Source organism: Corvus kubaryi, unplaced genomic scaffold (assembly GCF_017639235.1).
Source record: "Corvus kubaryi isolate FWS band 111438036 unplaced genomic scaffold, C.kubaryi_AGA036_p1.0 split3-37374, whole genome shotgun sequence".
NCBI classification, from domain to species: domain Eukaryota; kingdom Metazoa; phylum Chordata; class Aves; order Passeriformes; family Corvidae; genus Corvus; species Corvus kubaryi.
In genome coordinates this window covers 385,071-412,354 of record NW_024582090.1, presented here as the reverse complement: position 1 = coordinate 412,354, position 27,284 = coordinate 385,071, and the positions used below count along the sequence as shown (strand labels likewise).

Here is a 27,284-nt window from a genome sequence, read left to right as displayed (position 1 = left end):
CAGCCCTGTCCCCTGCCAACGGGGCATGTGAGCCAGTCATGTAGTATTAGTGGCTCCATGTTGCAGTCAGGTTGGACGCCACGTGCAGGCACATTAACATGGAAAACACATTAGCCCCCGCCAAGGAAACCTGAGCAAATTGGCCATGAGATGAGGCGTCCTGGGATTTCACACTGATGCCATTCCTGAGACAGGACAGCACAGCAGAGCTGAGGCCTGAGGAGTGGGTTGGCTCCGGTTCACCACAATCCCAGGCAGCCAAAGGAGCGCCGGATTGGGGCAGCCCTCTGGAATCGCACGGATCCGTCGCCTGCCGTAGCCCCCTCCCCCGTGCCAGGGCCCCTGGGCCACTGCGACCCTCCCGTACTGCTGCGGAAACGGGAGAGCACGTCTGCTCCGTGCCTCAGAGCCAGCTTCTGTCCTAAAACCTCATGAAATATTAACCCCAGAGCCGGAGCATTCCTGGTCTCCCAGGGAAAGACGCACATTTGCAATGCTCCGAGGATGATCTCCCTTCCCTGACGCCCTGTCACGCGCACTTGCACAAGGCCAGCACGCAGCCCCCAGCCGCGTCCCCCGCGGGGAAGGGACACGGAGCCTGGCGGGCTGTCCCCTCAGCTGACCCTGCCGCGATGCCCGACGGCCGCCCCGACCCTGCTCCTGGGGCAACGCCGGTGCGGGGCTCCATGAGGCGCCTCTGGGGGCCCGGTCAGCCTCCTGTGCCAGACCTTGTGCGCTCTGCGGAAGGGAGCAGAGGCAGCCCGGAGGAGAAGCCCGCGGCAGTGCGGGCTGGAGGAGGGACTCGGGGATACAGAAGTCGTGGTCAGGAGCAGGAGAAGAGCCTCGCATGAGAAGAGAAATGAACACGGCATCTCCAAGCCCGTGGGAAGCCCCCGCCTGCTCCGGCCAGGAGCCCCAGTCTGCGCCCTAACCGCGGGACGGAGCGCTCGGCTCCTCCGTGGGACCCGGCTCTGAGCCCCGGATAGCAGCCCGTTCCCGGGCACCCCCTCACGGCAGCCCGTCCCTGGGTACCCCTCATGGCAGCCCGTCCCTGGACACCGCCGCTCATGGCAGCCCGTCCCTGGGCACCCTCACAGCAGCCCGTCCCTGGGCACCCCCTCACGGCAGCCCGTCCCCGGGCACCCCTCATGGCAGCCCGTCCCTGGGTACCCCTCACGGCAGCCCGTCCCTGGGCACCCTCACAGCAGCCCGTCCCTGGGCACCGCCGCTCGGCAGCCCGTCCCTGGGTACCCCTCATGGCAGCCCGTCCCCGGGCACCCCTCATGGCAGCCCGTCCCTGGGCACCCCTCATGGCAGCCCGTCCCTGGGCACCGCCGCTCATGGCAGCCCGTCCCCGGGCACCCCTCATGGCAGCCCGTCCCCGGGCCGGCGCGGCCGCGGCAGCGGCGCGGAGAAAACGGGAGAGCGGCAGCACCTAGGCACATCAATAATTCATAAAATGCTAGCAGCAATAGAGGGAGAGAGGGACCGGGAGCAGAACAGAATATCACACAGCTTTTTAGTGGTCTTTTTCTATTAGTGTCAGCTCTGTGGCTGGTTTCAGACAGGAGAACTTTCCCTGGATGCTCCCAGAATTTCAGGGTGGGGCCGAGCACCCTCCTGGGCAGGGCCTGCTCTTAGCTCTGCGGTGGCTGATGCAGTCACAGGACTCTGATGCTTTCAGAAGGACTCGCAGGGCCGGTGGCACTGTCCCTCCTGGACAAGGAGCTGCAAGAAGTAACATGCTGCAGGCGTCCAGGCTAGGCTCGACTCTGCTGGGCTCTTTCCAGCCATCACCTCTGAGCTCATCTGGGCAAACCCCTGCTTTGGCTGACTCAGGGCACCTTCCAGACCTCCCACCCATCTTCTGCTCTTACTCTGGCTGAGCCTGCACCCCTTTTCCCCGTGTAGGAGGGAATCTGCAGGCTCCATATGTACAGAAAAAAACCTAGATGTTTTCATGTAAATACAGGGAAAGCCTTGGACCAGACTGGGGAGCTCTGTGCCTGGAGCCTGCGTGCACCACACCATGCCGTGCTGTGCCGTGCTGACAGACAGGGAGGTGCCCTGCTAAATTTCAATAATGCCCAGACCCACTTGCTCCCCACAACTCCCAGATGAATCCTCACGTGGCCTCAGAATGGGCCAGCCCAGTTCCAAGGCCAAGCAGGGGCACAGCTCCCATGGTCCCCAAGGCCCCCATGGCTGGAGGGGATGGGGGATGAGCCCCATGGCTTCACCCCCAAGTTCAGCAGTGAACTGTGAGGCCGAGGGGGACTGGGAAGGAGGAGGCACCTCAGTGGCAGCAGGAGCCTCCCCCCGCTGCTGCCCTCCAGCACGGGATCTGGGGGTCTCGCCGGCAGATGTTGGCACCGCAACAGCCCAGAGGCCCTGCAGACAGCCCAGGGCAAAATTTTTAATTTGTCATCACACTTCAACATGACATCTGAAAAAAATTTAAAAAGAATGGCAAGATGTCGGCATCTCCAAGATGGCACAACCCCACGGCTGCTGCAGCTCCATGACAGAGGCCAATCCCAGCAGTGTGAGCCCACAGCAGCTCAAGGGCTGCCACACTACACCAGAGGGAACCTTCATGCTGAAACCAGCTTATGGCACACAGCTGCAACGAGGATGAAGAAGGCAAGTCACCTTGGACCAAAAAAATGCAAGAACATGGGCAGGTTTGAGAGGGAGCATCCACACCGTGGGGTTTCAGGACTCCTTCCCATATGCCTGGCAGAGAAGTCAGATCATGTCACAAACAGCCTTATAAAAACTACAGAGATCCAAATATTTGAAAAGGTTCACCAGTTTAAAACGTCCCTGGAAATGCTTTCTGGAGCAACAGCAGCAGCAGTGGCAGCAGCGCAGCAGCTCTGTGCTGGTATCTGGCACAGCATAGCCAGCAGCTTTCCAGCCAGGGAACAATGGGTCTAGGGAGGATTGGCAGGAGAGACAGGGGAACCAGGGCTGCAGTGGGGGTCCCAGCTGCAACTTCTCTGGAAAACTGCCTGGATACCCAGTGTACCCACAGCCATTCCATTTGCAGAACTCCATCAGCAGATCCAGTAGCTCTGCAGTAAGTGGGGGTTTGGGATTCCCCCAGAGAGATTTTCCCTGGCTCCAGTGCTTGCCACAGCCCCGTTCCCCAAGGAGCATGGCCAGTGATAACCTCCCAGCTCTGGGAGCAGTGCCAAAGCTTCCTGAGGGGATGAACGAGCCTGCCAGTTGGTCCCCTCGTACCTACACCCCCGGAGCCCACTGGTAGTTAGGGAGGGTGTCCAGGCAGACAGTGAATTGAGCCATTGGAATTCCGGGTTTTAATGAAATCCAGGGAAGTGCATATCAATCACAGTAAATTGTACTGTTGCCAAGAGCCACGTCCTGCAGCACAGGGAGCTGCCAGCAGATTCGTCAAAATGATTCGTGTTTTGCAGCTCACCATTAACTGCTCCTGGAGGAGCTGCAGTCTGAGAATTCCTGACTGGAATATTTTGAGAAAACAAAGGTGAGCGGGGCTGGGGTACAGCAGCCGCACCAGTCCCCCCGAACTTGGGAGAGGGCCCTGCAGCTGCTCCCTCCTGCTAGCTTGACATCAATAAAACATGGAGACAACCCTGGAACAGGGAGATAACAAGAGGATGAAAGAGGCATGCAAGACAGGCAGCCCCACTGTGTATGGAGGATTTGAGACATCGTGGGCAAAACCTGTTTTAATCTCTGCCATCAGAAGTGCTGATGGGAGGATGCGGTCGGGACACGGCGGGAGAGACACTCGACTCCATCTCCTCTCCCCTGGCAGAGTGGAGCAGGCACTGTGCCCCTCACCCCGCGGGCAGAGCCAGGCAGAGATCTCCCTCCCGCGGACCACAGAGGGCCCCGACTCCCTGAGCTGCTGTCACCCTGGACATGGAGCAGGACATGCTGGGATGGAGCAGGACACACAGGCTCCCGGGGAGCCCCAGCACCCGCTGACCTGTCCCAAATCCTCACAGTGGCAGCAACTTCAAGCAAAACACATGAATAAAGACCGCCGAGCAGCGAACTCGAAATGTGTAAGAGTCTTTGTGGCTCAGCACTGCTCAAAGGCCCCCTAGCAATTCCTTATTTTCATTATTTAAGAAAGACACATCTTTTTATTGAGAGGAGAGGAATGGGAAATGTGGGACCACAAAACCAGTTAAGAGATGGAAAGGCCCGACGGTTCAGCAAGGCTCTGGCGTCCTCCTGCCACATGACTGTGTCCCGGGAACACGTCCCGGGGGAGGGACCTGCTCTCTGCCACTCGGATGTTCCTTCGCAACGAGCGCTGCAGCTGCCGGCAGCTGCCCAGCAGTGTTTGATGCCCCATCCCATTCCAAACGCAACGCCGTTCCCAGAGCTCAGCTCGCGGTCTAGGCAGTGGGTCACCGCAGGGTTCATCCGTAAATCCGGAGGTTTCCCAGTGCCAGTGCCGAGCCGGGGCTCCGCGGCCCCCGGAGGATGAGCGGCTCCCCCGCTGTCCCCGGAGGAGAAGCGGGCTCCCCCGCTGTCCCCGGAGGAGGAGCGGCTCCCCCGCTGTCCCCGGAGGAGGAGCGGCTCCGCGGCTCCCCCGCTGTCCCCGGAGGAGGAGCGGGCTCCCCCGCTGTCCCCGGAGGAGGAGCGGCTCCGCGGCTCCCCCGCTGTCCCCGGAGGAGGACCGGCTGCCCCGCTGTCCCCCGGAGGAGGGGCGGCTCCGCGGCTCCCCCGCTGTCCCCCGGAGGAGGGGCGGCTCCCCCTCGCCCAGAACGGCTTCCCCCTCACCCCGCGGCGCCCCCCAGCGCCCGCCCGGCTCCCCGCGCCGGGATCGTTCATTGGCTCCGTGCTCCCGTGACGTCACGGGGCGCGACATTCCCCATTTGGTTTCGGGGGGGCGCGCCCCACCGGCTGCAGGCGGTGATTGGCGCACGTGGTTCCGACCGCTGATTGGATGCTGCTCCTCCTCTTCCCTCCGCGGCGTGAAGTCACTTCCAGTTCTCTCTCCGGGTCGCGCCTCACGTGACCCCAGGCGCGAGCGGCGCGGGCCGCCCGCGCGCAGCCAATCGCGGCGCGCCCGGCTCCCCCCATTCAAAGCCGGCGGGCGCGGCAGCCAATGGCGGGGCGGGCTCGGCTCTGCTCGCGCTGACGGGCGTGCGCGGCGGCCAATGGGACGCGGCGAGGCCCGCGCGGGGCGGGGCGGGTGCGCGCGGCGGTGGCGGCCATGGCGGAGCGGGGCGGCGGCGGCGGCGACGGGGAGGCGGCGGCGGGAGAGCGCTTCGGCACCGACCTCCGGTACGGCGGGCCGGAGCTGAGCTGGAGCTGTTCTGCCGAGCGAGCTGGGGCGGGGGCGGGGCGGGTGGGGCAGGGGCGGGTGGGCCGGCCGGCGGGAGCTCTCCCGCCTCCATTTCCCGGCCCCGCGTGCGGCGGGATGGGCCCTGTTCCCGCTCACCGGGCCGGGGCCGCTCCCGGGCGTGGGACCAGGTGCCGGGGCGTCCCCTCGGAGTCCGGATAGACCGTGTCTGTTGCCGCTCACCGTCTCATAACCTTCGATTTTTTCGAGTGTGAGTCGTCATGCGACCACTGTGTTGCACTGCACTCAGCGGTGGGTAAAACTGTCCCCCCAGAGCCGCAGAGGAGCTTTTGCTGGTCCCGAAGGCTAAGTTTTCTTCTGTCTCCCCGTTCCCGAGATCCCCGTGCGGAAGGCCGGGTGGCTCAGCGCGGGGATAGCGGTGGTCGGGGCCAGGCCCTGGTCCCACCTGCGAGGGACGCGGGAGCTCCTGGCAGTGTCTGGTGCTGCCGAACCGACACCACCGAACCGCGCACGAGCGGCTGGAGAGGCTCTGGACGGACCTGCAGGCAGGAGTCAGAGCACCAGGTCACGTTCAGGGAGCTTTAGCAGATAAGGAAGGATGCATTTCCCAATGGCTGCGTACCCCATCCCAGCTCTGGTTATCCATTTTCATGAGTACAGATTCACAGTTGAGAGCTAACAACCTTGAACTGTGAAGTACAACAAGCTCTTGAAGTAGTTGCACACTTGAGTTTACCCACTCAAACGTGACATGTTTTGTACACCCTGTTGGTGTTTATTGGGTTTTTCCCTGTTCCTTGTAACAACTGATTTTCCTACATCACAGCAGCGCATGGCAGTGACCCGTGTTCCCTGTGTCCCTCTGTCTCCCCAGGATGGCTCAGCAGCAGGCGCTGCGGTTCCGCGGCCCCGCGCCCCCCCCCCGCGCGGTGCTGCGGGGCCCCCCGCCCCTCCTGCGGCCGCCCCCGCCCTTCGGGATGATGCGGGGCCCTCCTCCGCCCCCCCGGCCCCCCTTCGGCCGACCCCCCTTTGACCCCAGCATGCCCCCGATGCCGCCGCCAGGGGGGATCCCCCCGCCCATGGGGCCTCCACACCTACAGGTAAGGAACGGGAATTCTCCTGGGTTAAGTGGGATTTAGGGATTTTTCGTTTGCTTTCACACGTGGAAGTGTCCAGTTCTGGGCCTCTCAATTCAGGAAGGACATGGAGGTGCTGGAGCATGTCCAGAGAAGGGCATGGTGAAGAGTTTGGAGCACAAGTCTGATGAGAGCAGCTGATGAGAGTCTGATGAGAGATCTAGGGGTGCTCAGCCTGGTCAAAAGGAGGCTTAGGGTGGTGCTGGAGTCCCCATCCCTGGAGGCATCCAGGGAACGACTGGACGCGGCACTCAGTGCTCTGTGCTGGGCGACAAGGTGAGGATTGGGCACAGGTTGGACTCGATGGTCTGGGAGGCCTCTTCCAATGTAATTGATTTTGTGAAAATAGTATGAGAATGGACATTGAAATGGGTGAAGGAAACAGCAGGGCAAGATGAGAACACAGGGCTCAGGTGTGGTGTTGTATACCACTGCATACCTGTGGTATGCAAATACAGCTTCTGCTCAGCTCCTCGAGGCACTGCTAAATTGATGGACGGTTTAAGGTCTTTTGTCTGCTTTTCAAAGGCCTGAACAGTTTGCAAGGGACAACACCTTTGTGAATGAGAAATGGATTGTTTTGATTGCCTTGTGCTGTTATTTAATTGCTTTGTAGGATGTATTCTCATCAGGGCAGTGTAAGTGCAGTGTGGGCTGTGGGCAGGCTGAGGAGCTGAATGGTACCACGTGCTGTAAATAATGGATTAAATCCACTGTTGTAATTATAGTTTGAAGAACCAACCTTTACTTTGGATCCCAGGCCTGGCTGTGGGCATCTCCCTGGTTTCTGTGTTTGATTTACATCCGGAGTGTGCTGCTGCTCCCAGCTGTCACACAGGGCTGGTTTGTTGTGCCAGGCCGTGAGCTCTGCAGCTCCTCACCAGCACCAGCCATGGCTGGGTGTCTCAGGCCGTGCTGGCACTGTGCTCTGCTCCACACTGAGGGTTGGGCTTCACTCCCTGCCCTGTGCCCAGTGCGAGGGCAAATGTGATGGTGAAGGGCCTGTGGTCAGAATGGGGGAAGCTGTGTTCAGAGCGGGGCTCAGGATGTGCTGGGACCCTGGCTGCACACCTGGCACTCGCTGCCCATGTGATTTTACTCCTGAATTGGGGAAAGCAGATGTAGCAGGTGGAAAGTGAGCTTCTTCTCACTGGATTCTTCCTACAGGTTATAAGAGCAAGAAAGAGGAAGCTCGTGGTGTGGCAGGTGCAAGAGCTGTTGGGGAGGAACAAGGGAGGGAAAGCAGGCTGCAGCTGAGTTGAGGGCTTTTTTTGTTTGTGTAGAATGCTGTTCATGCGCTCTTGGCTTCTTTTTTTAATAGTACTTAATGCAAATAATTGTTACTAGTTTGGTACATGGATTTAAAGAGCAGTTTAAAATACCACTCTTAGAGCAGAAAGTTGGATCTCGGGGAAGCTCCTGCCAGAAGCCAAGGACGTGGCAGCACCGGCGGCTGCCGGGGGTACAGCTGCAGTCGTGGGTGCAGGGCTGCAGCTCAGGGCCTGTGTGTGCAGCTTGTCACCGAGCCACCCCCTCCCTGTGGCGTGGATGTCCTGGGCTGTCCCAGCCCCGCCGCAGGCTCAGGGTGACCGCGGCACTCGAGGCTGTCACTCAATTAGAGCTGGAGAGATGGGGATAATTAGGGCAGTTGTAGGTGTTTGCAGAGTAAGCTAAAGAACTTGGTGAGTTTTGTCAACTGCTTTTATAGGAAAGTGTACTTGTACTGTACTTGTTGCGCGTAGGGAATTTCAAATAGTCCAAGTAAACAAGAAAAATGAAAGAACTAAATGTACTTTGAGTTAGAAACAGGTGTTCAGGCTTTCAAGTAACTGTGTGTGCAGGACAGGTCAGGATTTCTTATCATGCGATAATGAACATGCAATTTCAATTTCATCTTATTTTTATTTTAATTGGCATGAATTAGAATTTTAGTTACTGGGAAATTTGGGAGTGTGCAATGGATTTTAATAAAGCCCACTGCTCAGCTGTGCTGACAAATTGGACGCTTACTTGTAATTTTTTTTTAACATTTCTTTCCTGGGAGGATCATTGGGTTTCTGGGGTATTTGGTTCACAGGTGGGGATGTCTGAGCAGCAGCTGTTCAGGAACAGCTCTTCCACTCTTTCTCTTCCTTGCATTGAGATATTTTCTCCTTTTCAGGAGAGGACTTCTCTTTGACCACATTTCTGTTCATGCCACCATTTTCAGGTGCCTTGATGTTTGTATCTCAGAAGTGAAGTGATGGCTTCAGTTGTTCTGCCATAGGTGGGGGGTTGGCAGGAAGCACATTCCCTGAGCTGGGAGCATTGGATTGTTAGAGAAGCCTCCAAGCCCAGCACAGCTTGTCCTTACTGCTGGTGTACTGTCTGTTGGTTCTCTAAGAAAGGAAAACTGCTTGAAATTATATTGTTGTTATCATTATCATCATTATTGTTATTATATGCCTTTAGAGACCACCATTTATGCCTCCTCCCATGGGTAGCATGCCACCACCTCCTGGTATGATGTTCCCTCCAGGAATGCCGCCGGTCTCTGCGCCGGGAACACCAGCAATGCCCCCAGCTGAGGAGATCTGGGTAGAGAACAAAACTCCAGACGGGAAGGTGAGATGGGTGCCGGGACCAGCGGAGCCATGGGTGGTCCTGCGTGAGCCCTGGTCACACAGTCAGGCGCTGGGTTGGAATTCCACTGGAGGAACTGGGCCGCTCCTCCTACGGTGAGCTGTGGTGTGACGGGGCCACTCTCCTGCCGTAGGTCTATTTCTACAACGCACGGACACGGGAGTCAGCGTGGACGAAGCCGGACGGGGTCAAGGTCATCCAGCAGTCGGAGCTGACGCCGATGCTGGCAGCCCAGGCCCAGGCTGTGGGGGCCTCCACCCCCACCACCAGCAGCCCTGCATCTGCAGCATCTCCATCCACCTCCTCTAGCACGCAGTCCTCCACCACCTCCACCACCACCACGGCCACCTCAGTGTCCCAGACCAACTCCAGTGAGTACCTGGGGGTGTCTCAGGCCTCGCGGTGTTGGGAGCAGGTGGTGGGGATACTGCATGGGGAATCGCTGCAGCAAAGCCTTGGTATCCAGGAGTAAGTTGTTTCAGCATGAGGTGGAGTGTGAATTTAAAGTACAGTGTTTAGTCCGGAAGAACCTTGCATGCAAACTTTTTTCCCCACCAATCTCAAAGAATTCTTCAGGTCTTTGTATATTTTTCTTCTGCTGTTATTACATCATCTCAGAGCTATTACACATCTATTTCCTTTTGACTACAGATAGAGCTAAATTGTTTTAAAAAGTGTTTCACAAGAAACGTTGATCTGAGGTAGGAGTTTAGTTGTAGCAATTTCCTCATTTTCTCCATGGCATCTGTTTCTGTAGAAGGTCGGCTCTCAGAGCTGCCGGTCTGTGAGCATTGGTTGATTACAGAATCTGTAACACAGATTTGTTGTATTACTTTTATTAGCGTTATTCTTCTGCCTAAGCCTTCTCAGTCCCTATTTTCTGGAGTTCCACAAAGAGGAAGAGGAAAGTCCTAGGAGCCATTTTTGTTCATTTATGACCTTTGAATGATAGTCTGGAGATTACTGCTGCTTCCATGGACTGAGCCTTTGCTTGTAGGGGTTTCCAACTAAGGAAAGGGGACTGAATTTATGCAGCATGCACATAAATGCATGGCTGTGCACACGGCAGCGTGGTTTGCACTGCACTTTGGCACGTGTGTGCTGCCCAGGAGCCTCAGGTGCATCTTGATAGAGATGTGTGTTAGGTGCTGTGGGTCTCTTTGCACGTGAGTGTGGCAGCAGCAAACAGCGAGTGAGGTCACTCCCCAAAGCCAGGTGTGCAGGGGAAGGAGCAGCTCAGAGAGCGTCCTGTCTTGTGTGCAGGGCCACAGACTGACAGCACAGCATTGGTGCTGAGCAGGAATCTGGCACTGGGGCACTGGGCATTGTAGCTGCACTGGCTCAGACATGTGCACTGAGCCAGGCCAGAGAGTGTGCAGGAGGTGAACTCTTCCAACTCCCACTGTGGGGTAGGAGTTGCATCCTTTGGAATTCATCTTTTTCCTGTAACAGGTGAGACAAGTCAAGCTTAACTCACCATTTAACCCAAACTTCAGAATCTGTGTGTTAAAGAGAGTCAAATTTATGTAACACTTCAATTCTGCTTTCATTAAGACTGGAGGGAGGACCCATCATTAGAGCAGCAAAGAACTTGTATTGCTCAAAGCATTTTAGGGCTTTTGTTTAATTTGAAAGGTAACTCAGTATGATGTTAATTAGCTGTGTTGAACTGTGGTCTGCTCTAACTGTTGTGCCGAGTAACAAGTCAGTTGGGAGGTAAATGTTAGCTCTTGACACAATGTCAGGCTTGGGAGAGCTAGTCATGCTTTGGGAGCAGCACTTTATGCACCTTCTCTGAAGTTAAATTTCCTAATATTGAATGCTGACAATCTGTTCCACTTCTACCTGTTCTATCTGCTGAACTTTGTCTTTGCTTTCAAGAACTGTTACTGTTGGTGTCTGTGCCTAGGTGATGAAATTTTATAATTTAAAATAATTTTATAACTCTTAGACTTGGGCCTGTAAAAAAACCCTGTGACTTCTGGCTGAGCTTCATTCTTGCCTTGTACTGATTTTACTTAGGTCTTACAAATCACATACTGACTGTCTGCTCTGTTTCCCTAAATGTTAGGCACTGCTAAGAGCTTTCACCCTTTCTGAAACGCTTAACAAAAGATCAAAAATCTTTGTTTAAATATGCTAATACTGGTATGTTGTGTGGAATGTCTCTGGTAGTAATAGAAAATGCACGGTGTGCGCATTGGAATATGGCTGTAAATTGGTGTGATTTCTTTATTTTTCTTTTCCCCTTCTCCTCCTCTGCACCAAATCTTACAGAGTGAGCTTACAAGTTTAAGCAGACTTGTCTCTAGTTCCTGTTGGCCTGTGCTGTGAGACTGTTTGCTCCCAATTAAAACAATTTGAAATTGAAACCAGTCATGCTGCAAGGATTATAGAACTGAGTGCCAGTTGTGTGTTTTCCTGCTGGGAGGCACTGAAAACCAAGAAAGTTCTTGCAGCTCTTGAAGAAAAGTAATTTCCTTGCTTATTTACACATTTTTATTGACATTTCCTGTTCTGAGGGCGCAGCCCAGCACAGTTTAAGGCAGACTGCTGTCATGCACGTGCTGCTGCAGTTGCTGTTAAAAGCAGAATCTGTGTTCATGTAACAAAAGGACAGCCTGTTGCCATTGGAAACTTGCTGTAATGTTCCCTTTCTGTTTCTCTTGAACAGAATAGAACCTCGTTTCAGCCTGTGGTTGTCCTTTGATGCACCCCTGCTACTGCTGTAGAGACATGTTAGGTGTAAAGAATGGGACAAATTGAAATTGGAAATTGACTTCCTTTGTGAATATTTAATGTTCCAGAGAAGGCAAAGTATTTTTTGTCCAGGAGTGTCCTCCTGCTGGTTATATCTGAGCGTACCTGCTTATGTACCGGGAAACAGAGCGCCAGTATGTTTGCAGCAGTATATTGCAGTGTCTAAGATACAAGGTGTTCTTTGTGTTTTTTTTATCAGCACCTACCACACAAGACCAGACCCCGAGTTCGGGTGTTTCAGTTGCCACACCATCAGTCAGTGTTTCAACCTCTGCTCCTTCTGCTACACCTGTGCAGACTGTACCCCAGCCAGTCCCACAGACATTGCCTCCTGCAGTTCCTCATGCAGTACCTCAACCAACTGCAGCAATTCCTGCTTTTCCACCAGTAATGGTACCTCCATTTCGTGTCCCCCTTCCTGGCATGCCTATTCCACTTCCAGGTAAATTGGCAAACTGTAATTGTCTTGTCTGCTACATGTCCATGTTGTCAGTTGTTTGCACTCATGTGTCCACTGTGTACAGAACTTGCCTGGATCCTCTCCTCAGAGTATATCTGAAAGAATTCAGGGTTAGCAGACAGACTTTTTAATATTAACAAAGAACATACGTTTTTTTGATTTCTAGTTCTTTGCTATACTTGGCAGAAAACAGCTGCATTTAAACATATAATGTTTAAACGAGAATATTGAGCACTATATTTTACTAATTGCAATATTGCTTTAATTTTTTTCTACTTACTTGATTTAGACCTTAAGTCTTGTGCATTAATATTCACTAGGACATGGATGAGCAGGAAGAATTACCATGGAAATCATGACCCCAGTGATATCAGGTGTTGCCAGTTCTCTTAGGCTGCAGCCACTGGGCAGGATGCTGAGTGATGAGGTGTGACCTGAGGACCATAATGAGGCATTTAGGGTGCCAGGGTGTTGTTATTCACAGGCTTTAGGTTTAAAGAACATAGAGGAGGAATCTTGGATGGCAGCACACTGCTTCTGGATATATCATAGTTTCGTAAATTTTTATGAAATACTTGAATACCTAAGGAAGTGATTTTAGGCTGGCAAAATGTTGGACTCGCTGTCTGTTGCAGAGGGCCTCCCAGGAGATCACTAATGACACTTAGCACTTACACACCACATTTCATTTGCATGGATGCTGTTGAGTTCCTGTTCTGGTACAAAATTGATGTGTTTCAGTGCGCAGTGGCACTAAACATGCACCGAGAACTGTTGATTTTGTGTTGCAGAGGGAGGTTGGAGACTGCAGTTGCATTGGATCCAAGTTAGTTTTAGATTTAAAAAGAAAGAAGCAGCTCTGAGCAGCATCCTCATGTTTCTGACTCTTTGTACAAGCTGAGTGGGACGACTTCCCTGCTGTCCTCCTAATGCAGCCACCCAGGGGATGTGGAGGGAGGCCTTTACCTTACATTGAATTGGATGGATGAAAAGTAACCCTTCAGAACAGTCATTTGATAAGAGAAAAAAGCCTGAAAGCAGTTAAAGTGCTGACTAGAAGAGTGAACCAGCTTTTAGCTGCCTCTGCTTTTAGAATAGTATTCTAAATAACTGGGCAAAGCTACTTTAATCTGTATTGGATGGAAAAGGAAATCACAGTGTCGTACTCGTTGTTTTAAACCAGGAAACAAATACTATTCTGAACGTGATACTCCAGGCTGAACAACAAATGAATAAAGGGTAGGAGAAAGAAGTCTGTTTATTGGTGAGGTTTGGAAGAATAATAAAAACGGTTAAGCCTTAAAAGTGATTGGCTGAGTGCTCTCAGCTGCCATTTCTAACCTTGTCAGCAAGGGCTCAGCGTGGAATGAAGGGTCCTTACACACTGTGAGGGATATAATCTGCTCAAGTGTGACCTGTTGAGTAAAATAGGGATGGTCAGAACAGTGAAGAAGAGTGCCAGTGGAAATGGAGATTCTGGGTGTATGCCCAGGTTGGGCTTTATTGTGAGCTCTCAATCAAAAAGTTTTGGGAGTAGTACAGTACAAGAGCAAAGACAGAGTGGGAACATCAATCTCCTGAAACTCATTTTTGAAAATGATTTTTTTCAGAATTTCCCTGGTAAGAAGTGTTGGCTCTGACCAGTTCTCCCTGTGAGCTGGGCTGCAGGTGGAACCCATAGTGTGTAGGAAGGACACCTGGCAGCAAAGTGCTGCTTCCACTAGTGGGTCTCATTTGTCAGTTTGCTTAGTTACAGAATGAAATCTGTCAGCTTCTTTCAGCTAATTCTGAGTTGGTTGTGATGGTTTCTAAACACTGTAAAAGAAAAGGAAAACTGTAAAATATTTTACGGTAACAAGAAACAGAAGAGAAGTCAAATTACTTCCAAGACAGTATCAAGTGAAGTCAGAAGGTCTCACAAAGGTCAGACTGTAGATGTTTGGGGCTTTCAGCACCAGGTACAATATCAGCCAGAGGATTTGAACTTACAGGGACAGAGCTGAACAATACCACTGTCAAGTGATTTCAAAGTTAATCTCTCTGTTAAACTGTAGTAAGATGGAGCAATGGAAGAGTTCGTTAGTGATATCTCGTAATCTCAGATCTTAAAAAGTAAGTCTGCTTTCTCTCAATTCCTATGTTTTAAGTCAGTTTTATGTTTGGGAATGACCTTGGCAGCGGAAACAGCTTGGGTATTTGCTCAGTCTAATGTGCGCTGCAGCATCCCTGACTCCAGCGATCCCACAGAGTGTTATTTATGCCGACTCGTGCTGGAGACATGCTGTAACTTCCTTAACAAAACGAATTTTCAGATCCGTTGTCAAGTACATAACATGACCACCCTTCTAGTTTAGACAAACACTTCAATCAATGCTGTTTGAGTCAATGTTTTTATGTCTCAATTCAATACTTTTAAAAATAAAACTAGTTGCAATTCTCTCATTTAAATTATTTTTAGAAAGCATTACAATTTTGTCTTCTCACAAATTTATTTTCAAATAAATTGGCAGTATTTATGTTTGCTTTCCATACTAGATCTCTAATGACCAAACCCAGAAACTACTTTGGTTTTAAACAGGGGTTTAATTTCACTTTCCACTGGAGCATTTCCCACCTCACATAATGAATTTGAACTTTTGAAGGGAAGTGTTTCAGTTTCTGAGCATCCAGACTGGACCAGCCAGAGAGCACTTCTACAGTTGCCTTCCACACCCAAAATGGAGGTTTTGGAAATGCACTCCCCTCAGCCTTGTCTGATGTCCCACTGATTTGGATCTGTCAAAGAGGATGAGCTGCTTGCCTTTTTGTGCCTTTTTGTATTATTTCTTACTGAGCTGGAGAGCAGACCAGTGCATGCTGCCACCTTTTTGAGGGCGAGTTTTGGCTTTTAAAGCATTTTCAGCTCATGCCATTCTCGATAATGAAAAATAAAGAAAATGCCCCTGACCTAGTGCAGCTTTGTGTACCTCTGTCTGCAGCTTCATTGCTTTGATTTCTTTTACCCCCTTTCTTTCATCTCCAGCCTTTCTGTAATGACCCTCATACCCTCAGCTTTCCCTCTGAGTTGCATTTGGCTGTCCAGCCTGCCTTGCTTTGCTGCTCTGACTAGTTCAGACCTGTCCTTCCACCCTTATTCTGCTCTCTAACTGCAGCAGCAGACTGAGAACCGCAAAGCCAATGAGTTTCATTGTGCTGCTGCTCCCCGTGGGTCTGTCCCAGCAGAGGCTGCCTGTGGAAGCAGCCCCAGTAGTGGGATATTTTCCTGTGGTGCTGCCCTACAAGGGGAGCTGCATTCCCCCTTGGATGAACTTAAACCCCTGAGTCTTCACTGAAATATGTTTTTTCTTTTTAATGACATCCCAATAACTTGCTAAACAGCTGGTTTAACATAGTTAGAGACTGTTGCTGCAGCTTAAAATTAGTTTTATATTTGATCTGGCGTAAAATGTTGGAGCAAAAGTAATTCATATTTTCTTGCTGGGAGACTTCTTCTCTGCCAGCTGCAAATGGCATTCCAAATTGTGGCAGGAAGTCCATAGCACCCCGTGGTAGCTGACATCCCATGGCAGCTTTCCAACATGCTTCCTATCCGTTTTGCAGGTGTAGCAATGATGCAAATAGTCAGCTGCCCGTATGTAAAGACAGTCGCTACCACCAAGACCGGTAATTTCCAAACCCATCCTAGTTCGTTTTGTCTGTAAGTTGGCATGGTAGTGAATGTGGTTGTTTCTTTTATTTCTTTATTTGCTTCCCCACTTGAATGATGACATATACTTTATTTTCAAAACCAGTATAAATGCAAATACCATATTTGGTCAGGAGATAACTTTCCCAAATAACTGTTAGTGTCAGCTTATTTTGTACCCAAACTCTCGTACAGTTTTCTGTAACCGTTGAGTTCTGTAATAACTGTGACTCTCATGCCCATACTTAGTTCCTAGTTTCTTGTGTGGATTTTTGTTTTCCTGCTCCACATGTGCAGTGGCTGGCTGTGCTCGCATGTTGTGTGCGTGTCTGTGCGTCTGAGTGTGAACTTTCATATTTCAGTCGTGGATTTAAGAACAGTCACTTGCTGAGAACACGTTATGGCAATGTGTAATGTGTGATTTCCATTATTTAAAATGAGACTTTTTCAATATTAAAGGCTCAAATTTATGATATTGTAGTTCCAATTCTATCCAATTGGTTGTTCTAGAACTTGTCGTTCCAGATCTGTTCATTATACTCAGTTTGTTGGGATGAGTGGAGAAATAGTAGGATACTGCAGCATTCTGGCTTTCTTATCTTTGGATATTTACTTTCCATTTTGTTTTAGGATTTCAACAAAATGGTTTTTTTCAATCAGTTTGCAGTAAAAACAAACCCAAAAATCTGAAACTGTTTCATTCTCATCAGGTTTTATCCAAGGCTCTGAATTAATGCCAGTATTTAAGATTTATCAGAGTTCTGTTCTACATTCTACGGCTCAAATTCAATCCACTCTTGCCTTTTTTAAGAGCAATAGGAATATCTTGTACAATGACAGCATAATTAAGCAGTGCAGTAGACTTAAAAAAACCCAATTATTTGCTACAGACACCTGATAAAGACTTTTTTAATAAATAGAGTACCTAATTTTAAAATAGTGGAGTGTCTAAAAGCTAACAAGCTTTGTGCTTTGCAGAATTACACATTAATTAAAATTAAATTAATTAAAATCCAGTTTGCCTGGGAATGGGCATTACTGGTTGCAGAACACAGGAAGGAAATTTGGTAACAATGCCTTGCTTTCCAATTTAACTTTGAAAACAATCCTTCTTTTATTTCTATGGGTTGAATATTTTTAAGTTAAGTCAGTAACGTGCTAGGTGTTGGTCCTTAGGGCCCTGCATTGTCGCTTACTGTTTTCTTTCCTTTTTCCTTTCTTTCCCTTTGCCCAGGAGTCCTGCCGGGCATGGCCCCCCCCATCGTGCCCATGATCCACCCGCAGGTGGCCATCGCCGCCTCCCCTGCCACGCTGGCCGGAGCCGCCGCGGTCTCCGAGTGGACAGAGTACAAAACAGCAGATGGAAAGACTTACTACTACAACAACAGGACTCTTGAGTCCACATGGGAAAAACCCCAAGAACTGAAGGAAAAAGGTACTTGGGTTTGTTTTTTTTTTTACTACAGCTCTATACTGGGGACATGGCTCAGAACCATCATCAGTGGTTGTGTTTGAAAATGCGAGTGGGAGTGTTTCTAGTCCCTGATCTCCCTGAAGAATATTTTGAAGTTCTGATTATAAGGAAACACATGAGTTGATCTTCAGTCTGAAAGTTGCAGCTTGTTTCCCACTGTACTGTAAGAGTGTTTGGTCCTAGAGTTGCTTCCAAATCCTGTGCCTAGGGTAAATGCATGTTCCTGTGCCAGTAGAAGGTGAGTACCTCACCTGCACATGTGCTGGAGAAGATTCCAGTTGCAGACAGAAAGTGAGGGGAATTGAGGGGAAAAGTCAGTCATTCTAAGGCCCGTAGACCAGGAAAAAATGAAGATCATTGTGCTGAATTTCAGATCCTGGAAAACTAAATGTATAAACAGATTTGGAATATGAAGTAAAATAATGTCACCTCCCCCTGTCCACATCCCTACGTTGTGTTCAGGTCGTATTCTGTGACTCGTGTTCGTGTAAATGCACATTAGATCCATGGGTGGTGTTATATGAGAGGGAAATTGCTCTTGTGTCGTAAATAAGGAGGAAGGGGCAGAAGTCCTGTGGCTCTTACTCAGTTTATAAAGCCTTGTGAGAAAACAAATCCAAACAGTTGTGCCTTTTATTGTCTCCTGAATTTTTAGTTACAAGAAGTCTTTGTTTAGATATATGCAGGACACTTACGCTGTTGGTTCAATTAATGCCCATCTTCCTAATAATTCAGGTTAGATAATAGGTCTTTTTACTGAGATGAAAGTATCTTAAGACAGCAAATACCAATTTTGCTGAGAGAAGATTATGTGTTTTATACTTTCTGTAAATGAGTGCAGAGAAATCCGCAGGTAATTCTGCATTGTCTCTGATTTTTTTTTTCCCCCCACAGCATTTAAAATGTGAAAGTGGTCTTCAGCGTTGCACTGTTGGTTGATAATTGTTATTGGTTTAGCATTTCTGTTGGTACCCTTTAGTCAGCCTTTTAGTATAATAGCTGCCTCACAATATTTTCATTTTCCAGTACCAAGTAGATCTTGGCACAGGCAATAACTATGACTTTATAAGCAGACACTGCCCAAGAGGGACAGAAAGTGGTGAGAATATATTGAAAAGAAGGTTTGGGTTGGTGTTGTATTTGGAAAATTATACTGATAAAAAGAAATTTGTTGTGGTTCTATAGTGGTTTCTTAGTAATACTCAAGAAGACTCTTCTTTATTTAGAAAAAATGGAAGAGAAGGTCAAAGAACCTATTAAAGAGCCCTCGGAGGAGCCTTTGCCAATGGAGACAGAAGAAGAAGAGCCAAAAGAAGAACCTATGAAAGAACTGATAAAGGAGGTAAAAGACCTTAAACCCAAAAGCCAGTCTGAAGTCTCACATCCCACAGCTGTGGCTGCATCTTAGCTCAGGCAGGTTGGCAGGAGCCATGGTTAGTAATTCCAGTTCTTAAATTCCTGAGGGGATTTGAAAGCCTCCCTTTTTGGACTCAGATCTTTCTTTCTTTTGTTGATTTTTTTACATAAGAAAAAAAGAACATTCAAAAGAAACATACAGAATATGTCATTTAAGAAGTTAGTAAGAACACGGGACAGAAGTTAGCTCATTACATGGGTGAGAACGCGGGACAGAAGTTAGCTCATTACACAGATGTGGTGTTCTCTCACTGATTTTAAGGGTCTCAGAAAATGCAGCTTCTCCTGAATGTTTGAAATATTTAATAGTTTTTTCTCTATTTCATTGCTTCATTGTTTTGAACAGTTGGACACAAAGCTCACACGTTCCCCCTGTGCTGTAGCTGCTAAGTTGAGGCTGTTAGGAACACATGTACTAGAAAGGGCTCTAGTGTTCTCAGTAAACGAAAGTAACTTTTCCTTTTGGAGACATTTTGCTGTGCTGAACAGCAGTTTCTGAGGATGCTAAGGGGTGTTTCAATAAAAATTAAAGCTTTTATCCTGATTTCTGTGAACTTCAATGTAGTTTATAGGCAAAACTACAAAATTCAGCTGCTGGGTTGTGCTGCCGTTCCACTCTGTTTACTTCTGAGGTCGTTTCCAGTTTGCTGCTTTCTGCTCCAGAGATTATTTCAGGTTTTCACTGCTTCATACTGTGTCTCATTATCAAATAAGAATAAATGAAAATTTCTTTGTCAGAAAATACACCCTTGCACCTGTATCCGGGCCTTCCTGGATTTCCAGGATTCATGCAGATCTAGGAAGGTATTTAATTAAGGTTTTGCTGAAGTCAAAAGTTAATGCCTAGAGGTTTTGGAATTGAGATTTTGGAGTAGCAGCTGCTGTTGCAATTCCAGTGCTTCTGTTCTAGGCATAGATGAGGTGTCATTGTGAGCCGCTTGTCAGCATGGTTTCAGTAAAACAAGTTGGTTACTGTGTAATAAATAACTAGCCAGCTGTCATTGCCTGATCCTCAAACTTGTTTTTTCCTTGAGGAGCCAAAAGAGGAAGAAATGACAGAGGAAGAGAAGGCAGCTCAGAAGGCCAAGCCAGTTGCCACCACCCCTATTCCTGGCACCCCGTGGTAGGTAACTGCTCCTGTGGGACTGACACGGCTGTTGCTGGAACCACCAGGGAGGTTGCTGGGATGTTAGAACAAGGGATGGTGTGTGAAGAGTGTGCTCTTCGTGTGCTGCTGTCCCCAGCAGTGCCAGGTTCCTCTGGCCAGCGCTGCTCACTCCGTGCCCGTTCTCCTGGCGCTCTGCGGGGTGCGTTGGCTGTTCTGCCACCCGTGCCTGCAGTCCTGGGGGTCCCTTACCAGGACTTCATATCCCAGCCTCTGCCACCAGTTCCACCTGATCTGGAATGAAATACTGGCCAAAAAAAAATCTTGCCCTGTGCCTTGGGGAACAAATAGCTGCAGCTGCTGGCCAAAACAAGGTTTTTGGGTTTTTTTTTAACTTGGCCCAGAAACTGCTCGGGTGCCCATGGGATGTCATGAGGAAGGTGACTCTTGATGTAATATACGTAAATCATCTCTGTGTGTTTGCATGACAAAGGTAAAAGTCCTGATGGGAAAGGGATACTGTTTTCATTTTAACAGTTTAGCTGTCGCTGGTTTTTATTAATGTTTGATACTTAAAACTGTCTGCCTCTAAATTGTCTCTGTGGTTCTTTTATCCCATTGCATAAAAAATTCTGGCAAGATTGTTAGGTTGCTTTTTCTTGTATTTTTTGTGGCATTGGAGAGATGAGGTATGTTTTATCCCAAAATCTAATTCCACTGTCTAAAGTGGTTTTTTTTCAGAGAAGAACTGAGCATCCTCAGGCTCCTGAGAAAAAAAGCATTTTTTAAATTTCATTTTCAATTTCAAATTTTAATTACTGTATTTTCAAATCTGGCAGCAGAGAAAAGCAGCAATTCAGGGTCGCAGTTGGGCAGTGGGAATGTCTGGCAGTTGTGCAGTCAGTGTAAGCTGGGTCTGCCTGTGGCTTTCATGCTTCAGTCTGTGAACACAGTAACAAGCCCACAGTGAGTGCAGGTAATCCAAGCCTTCCTGTCACATCTCCAGGTGTGTGGTGTGGACTGGTGATGAGCGTGTGTTCTTCTACAACCCCACCACCCGACTGTCCATGTGGGACCGACCCGATGACCTCATTGGAAGAGCTGATGTGGACAAAATTATCCAAGAACCTCCTCACAAAAAAGGAATGGAAGAAGGAAAAAAACTTAGTAAGAGCAATCTTACTGCCTTCATAGGAAGCCTAAATATAACTTACCACTTGGCTTTCCAAAGCTTGTAACATTTAAATAAGTGACAGGAGTATAAGGACATACTGAAAAGGTGTAGAAATGTGGAATGCAGATTGCAGAGTCCTTTGGGGAAAAGATAGCCCATTGAAGAAAGTAGATACTAACAAGGTTAATTGTTTTGCTAAATGCCAACAGGCTGAAAAACCCCACAGTTTTTACTGACTGGAAAAAAGGGACTGTGTTTGCTTTGTAAGAAAGAGACCAGAAAAGATTAATCATAATGTACAATGACTCTCACAGAAGAGTTGACTTTGAGATCATCAGTTGGAATAGAGTTTGGAAATAGCTGTCAAGAGCAGAGAATGTTCAAAAGGCTGCTGAGATGAAATGAGATTTCTGTCTGGCCTGAGTTACAGGAAATGGGTCAGGGATGACATGTGGGCTTTGTAGTTGGAGGAGAGCAAAGTGCAGGTAATCAGGTAGATCCAAATGTGCTTCATTAGACTATTTAGCTGGAGTTGCTTTCCCCTAAAAATAAGAGCTCAGTGTTTGTCATTTTAAATTTCAAGTTGGCTGAAGTCCACCAGTCCTGTCCCCAAATTCCTGTAGTGGTACTCTGAAAATGACTGAGAACCACATGTCAGACCGCAATTGCTGCACTTGTTGTCCTTGGTTTGTGCATTAGGTTTCACTCATAAGTTTAAAAATTTTCATCAATATAAAATCTAAAGTCTTACTGAAATCTGTTACAGTTAGAGAAGAGCATGAAGCTGCAGAGGAAGCAAATGAAGATGAGCCTATTAAAATAAAAAAGCGCAAGTAAGTTTTTGCTTTTTCAATACCAAGTGATCTGTGTAGGTAAAATAACTGAAGTTTGTTACTTGAGCATGTATGTTGTGTCCAGCAGAGTAGAATGGGAACTGAGAGGGTTGGTGAAGAGAGTCATCAGCTTTCTGCTGCTCAGCAGCTCAGGTATTTGATATTTTCCTGAGATACCTGTGACTCATGCAGAGAGGAAATAGCATATGTTTTGGAAATAATTTGAAATGGAAATAAATGGTGTAAATTGGTGAATCCGAAGAATATTTTGAGTGTAGTGTGTCTTAAACAGCTTGCTTCTGTTGTTCATTAATTTCTGGGCCCAAGACTTTGTTGTCAAAATAATCCAGCCACCTAGATTTTCATGGTGGTTCCTCTATTTTCACTCTGTTACAAAGGTTTACAAGTTTGGCTAACGTCTTTTGGTCTGGTTTGCCTTTTGGAAGTGGTATATGAGATATACACGGTGTTTTAAAAGTGGTTTCACCATGTTATTTGTGGTTGTGTCCTCTGAGGGAGGATCATGGAGCTGTTAGCAGTAAGGGCCAGGGGTTTGTTTTGGATGAAGTGCATTTGCTCTTAGTAAACCTAAATCAGCCCGCTTCTCCAGAAGCTCTTTGATGGGTGAGGTCTCACCTGTGTCTCAGCGTTTTTGGTGTAGTGATTGTGAGGTGTTCCCAACTGAGCAAACTCCCTTAGTGCCTCACGGCCCACTCAGAAGATGAGAAAATTAGTGCTGTTGATGTAAAATCTACTGCATGTCTGGTAAGACCTTTGAATACAACCAGAGTGTGCTGATTGTTTTGAAGTCATCTGTTGGCACTCAAGTTGCTTGGAGTACCTTGGCTCCTGAGCTCTGGGGGTGAAAGCATTCACGTGCACTTCTGAGAATGGCTTTCATGGATTGTAAGCCTGTTCTTCTGGTATGATCAGTGATATCTACCTTGTCCTGGTATGGTTCAGGTTCTGACCTCCAGGGCTGGCATTTTACTTCTCAACTTAAACTTTATGTTTGGGTTTTTTTCAGGAAAGATGATATCAAAGACATTGATTCCGAGAAGGAGGCTGCTATGGAGGCTGAGATTAAAGCTGCTCGAGAGAGAGCCATCGTCCCTCTGGAGGCTCGGATGAAGCAATTCAAGGACATGCTGCTGGAAAGAGGGGTCAGGAACCTGTGTGTGTGTGAGGAGAGAGAGAGGGAGGTTCAGATTACAAAAGTGTGTGTGTGAGAAGGGAGAGAGGGAGGTTCATGCAGAGGTCTCAGTTCTTGGTGAATTCCAAGCCTGCAACACTTTGTGCGTGGAAACAATCTCATCCTTCCTCTGATCAATGAATGGTCTTGGTACAAGACTCCAGATTTCAAAGAAACTTACAGCAAAGCTTTGATTTCTGTGTAACTGAAATGACAGGGTCAAGACAGATTTCCCGCCCCCCCCAGCCCCTCAATTTTTCCCGAAATTAAGTAATTACCTAAGTGGAAACTGCTGTTGAAGATGAATAGGACACACAAACTGGACACATCCTTAATGTCTTCAGAAATGTTCCTACTGAGAAAAGCAGCAACTTCCACTCTAGTCTGCACAGTCTTATCCTTAAATGGGAGACTTTTTGCTTTTAGTTAACTAAACCTGAAATCTACTCGATGCCAATAAATTTTGATAAATTAGACTAGTTGAATATAAATTTGGATAGTAACTAAGAAATTAAAGTGGTTCCAGCTGCCTATGGAATACAGCTTCTCAGGGCTTTCTTTCAATGTACGGTTTATTTTTAACATCACACCGCAGTAGTAAATAAGTGTGTATTATCCTTAAGAAGTTTTCAGAGTAAATTGATGTTGAAACTTTCTATGACAGCCTCTGTCATCCATTAGTGATGAAAACTCCAGGATGAGTTTGGTTCCCTCTTTTCATCACATCTTAGTGTTTTCAAGGAAAACTGCACAACTCCTGTATAATTTGTATATTCGTCTTTGTTTAATTAAAGGTCTCTGCCTTTTCAACATGGGAGAAAGAGCTGCACAAGATTGTGTTTGATCCTCGTTACTTGCTGCTCAACCCAAAAGAAAGGAAACAGGTAAAAAAAGTCAAATTCACTTCCCATCTAGAGACAACTACTACAGGTTTATCTGAATCCTCAGTCTTTGTTTCTGCAAACCATTCAGACTAATGAGTGCTGCAAGGGATTTTTGTCATGATTAAGGTTTGTCTGGAAATGGAAGAAACCCACAAGGGAAAAGTGTTGATAGTTTCTTTATTTCCTGTTGTTGGAAGGTCGCTTATTTTAACACAGTGGAAGTTGTATGTCTACAGAGCACTGCTGAAACCTGAATGAAATAGTGAGAGTCATCAGTATCGTGTCAAAGTACTGGCATAATAAGTAATCTAGCTATTCTCTTTTAAAAAAGTGTTTAGTGGGAAAACTAAAGTGCATTTTTATTGCTAAGCAAGTTCTCGCTTCAGCAGCTTTTCTTCGAGTGAATGTAGGGAAATGGAAAGCTTTGAGAACATGGGAAGTGTCTGAAACATGGGACCCAGGAAAATGTTAACTGGAGTTTGTAAGAACTTCTTCCTAGGTCTCAGATGATGTGTTAGGTACAGCGCCCTGCATGTGCAGCAGCTTGGATTATTTCCATATTGAAATACAAAGTGTCTAAGATTTCTGCCTCCTCTGTGTTGATTCTGTGGTGAGAGGAAAGGAAACAGGAGAGGGAAAGAAGTGGGATTTTTCCTCCCTCATCCCAAGAGCTTGTGTGTGTCAGTTGTGTGTTTGCTGTGGGTGACTGGTGTTTCTGTAGGTGTTTGATCAGTATGTGAAAACCCGAGCAGAGGAAGAACGCAAGGAGAAGAAAAATAAAATAATGCAGGCCAAGGAGGATTTCAAGAAAATGATGGAAGAAGCAAAGATTAATCCAAGGTAGGAGCTTCTTTGTGGTTCATGTGCATAAGCTCTACTAGGACGCAGGGTGTTGGGTGGTATTGGGTTGATTAACCTTGTTCAAAATGAGCAAAGAGGAGAAAAACCGTGAGATATTGTTGAAATCTTCCTTTGTCTGCTTGTATTCACCTAATCCATGAAATAATACAACTTGTGATTTATAATGATTTACACATTTATAGTGATTTACATATTTCAAGTTTAAGAAATCCCCAGCATGCTGCCTGGATTGTGAGAAAGGCCTTGGATCCACCACAAGTTTCTTTAATAACCCTGTTTCTTCTTAATAAGTCTCTGAGAAGTACTGGGGAGGTTTCTTGGGCTTGGAGGGGGCTGAAGGGATGGTTTTCTTGTCACAAACTGTGTTGATGATATGATAAAATGTTCTGGTTGCTTTAATACAGCAATGATTACGCCCCCCTCACATTCAGACCCCTGGCAGCAGTAAGAGCGAGGGCATGACAGTGAATCTATGTTCAAGATTTCATTGCTGGCGTTATTTGTTTCACAGCTTCCGCATGTAGAGGTCATGAGATACATGCTTATGTCACCAGATAAACTCCAGAGCGTCCTCTTTCAGCATCTCTTGGCTCATCTGGCATTAATTCTTTTCCAGTGAAATAACAGCTCATTTGTTTCACTTCAGCTCAGTTTTTTCCAGTGACTTGTTTTGGTGACAGTGTTATGGTAACTTTTAAATTGCTTCAGAGCTGACTAATAACTCAGTAGTAGGCTGGAAGACTGGAGGCATGGAAATGCCTTAAGAAACAGTTACGTTAGCTTTAGTACCCTCAGCTTTCAGCATATCTCCAGTGTGTCATGTTGGGACTGATTCTTTACCTGATTATGGGCTGGGGTGGGAAAGAGACTTCCAGCTGAAATACTGTCTTGTTTAATCTTATCCTTTGTCTTCTGGTTTCAGTGTTTGTCTAAAGATATGGCTGTACTTCTGTGAGTGCCAGACTGGTTTTTTATCATCTATCTCAGTCCAACATGCTCAAGAGTTTGTGTTCCACTTCACTTGAGCAGCTCTTGTTCTTCAATCTAGCTGTACATTCACTTTCTAATCCTTTTGAATAAGCTACCAAATTCTCTTCTTGTTTCAATTTACCCTACAGCAACAGTAGGCTGGATTTTCCAAGTCTAATTATTTCCATGCTGTGATGAAAACATTCGTATGATTATAAGTGTCTCACGTATTCTTGGGGCCAGATTTGCATCAGAGCTTGGAAAAAGCACAGTAGTGATTTTTTTCCGAGGTAAGTGGCAGTAATGTACCTACTGCACAGGTTGGAATCTGGCCCTGGAGGTGAGAGAATGGTCAGGGAAACGCTGTGGGATGATGGGTTGAAAGCCCAGTGTTGCTGCCTCTGCCCATAGTGTTCCAAGGGGTTTCAGCTCTGTGTGGTTTAAGCTCAGGCTCCGCAATGTGCACTGCAGGGGGAAGAGTTGGTACAGCCAGTGTTCTGTGGGGACTCCTACCAAAGGCCGGTTTTCTTGGTAAACTCTTAGCATGGTTTGGCTGCAAGTGAATGCACCTGAGATTTTTGGTTTCACAGTGAAATACCTGGACAGACTGGTGGCTGAACTGCTAACCCACAGAAAAGAAGAGTTTTGTAGACAACTGAGTTTTTTTTCATTTCTTCTCCTTGGTTGCACTGTAATCTCTCTCTACACCTGCCCCTTCTGCAGGTGGCTGTATCTGAACAAACCAACCCACCCTTGTAAGTCTCTGACAAACACCTCTGTGTGAGTGCTGACTCCTTTTTATAGAGTTCATTGGTCGAGCAACTCTGAAGTGAGACCATAGGATTTGCCTTTTGGGTTTTTTAAGTTGTGCTCTGGCATGTACTGCAGCAGAGGAAATACTTCCCTGCTGAACCTGCCTCCCAGCCCAGACAGCTCTGCCAAATGAGTTCACTTGCCATTTTGTTGCAGAACTACTTTTAGTGAATTTGCAGCCAAGCATGCTAAAGACTCGAGGTTCAAGGCAATTGAAAAGATGAAAGATCGAGAGGCCTTGTTTAATGAGTTTATCACAGCGGCAAGAAAGAAGGAGAAGGAAGACTCGAAGACCAGGGGAGAGAAGGTAAGGGGACTCTTGAGTTCCAGCAGTGTGAGTGGTGTGAGTGAGATGGGACAGAGCCAGTGCTTGGTTTCCCTGAGCCTTCCCCAAGACATGGGCCTGCCTGCACTTTCCTAGAAGTGTTACAGGCAAACACTTCAGGGGTGTCCCCCTGGCCTTTCTGAACAATTTCAAGTTTGCAGTTTTACTGACTTTTAGAATATCTAGAACTAAATTTTGATTACCTGTGAAGCTGAGTTTGCTTAAACAATGACACTGATTTTTTCATTTACCCAAGCAGTAACA

At 47.8% G+C, this 27,284-nt stretch overlaps 1 protein-coding gene across 5 annotated transcripts in view; it reads left to right on the top strand.

Moving 5' to 3' along the window:
• Positions 1–5,209: 5,209 nt before the first annotated feature.
• Positions 5,210–27,284, top strand: part of TCERG1 (transcription elongation regulator 1) — a 32,149-nt gene continuing 10,074 nt past the window's right edge. The window contains exons 1-15 of one of the 5 annotated variants that reach the window (XM_042016087.1): positions 5,210–5,292; positions 6,186–6,411; positions 8,899–9,051; positions 9,203–9,440; positions 12,029–12,271; positions 15,890–15,952; positions 17,209–17,409; positions 18,675–18,790; positions 19,902–19,987; positions 20,976–21,136; positions 21,910–21,976; positions 23,004–23,139; positions 23,963–24,052; positions 24,774–24,892; positions 26,852–27,002. In XM_042016087.1, the coding sequence (XP_041872021.1) occupies positions 5,222–5,292; positions 6,186–6,411; positions 8,899–9,051; positions 9,203–9,440; positions 12,029–12,271; positions 15,890–15,952; positions 17,209–17,409; positions 18,675–18,790; positions 19,902–19,987; positions 20,976–21,136; positions 21,910–21,976; positions 23,004–23,139; positions 23,963–24,052; positions 24,774–24,892; positions 26,852–27,002 (2,121 nt within the window). In that variant the 5' untranslated portion in view covers positions 5,210–5,221. Of the gene's footprint in view, positions 5,293–6,185; positions 6,412–8,898; positions 9,052–9,202; positions 9,441–12,028; positions 12,272–15,889; positions 15,953–17,208; positions 17,410–18,674; positions 18,791–19,898; positions 19,988–20,975; positions 21,137–21,909; positions 21,977–23,003; positions 23,140–23,962; positions 24,053–24,773; positions 24,893–26,851; positions 27,003–27,284 lie in introns of all 5 variants that reach the window. The other 4 variants (XM_042016086.1, XM_042016089.1, XM_042016088.1 and 1 more) reach the window with 4 other exon arrangements.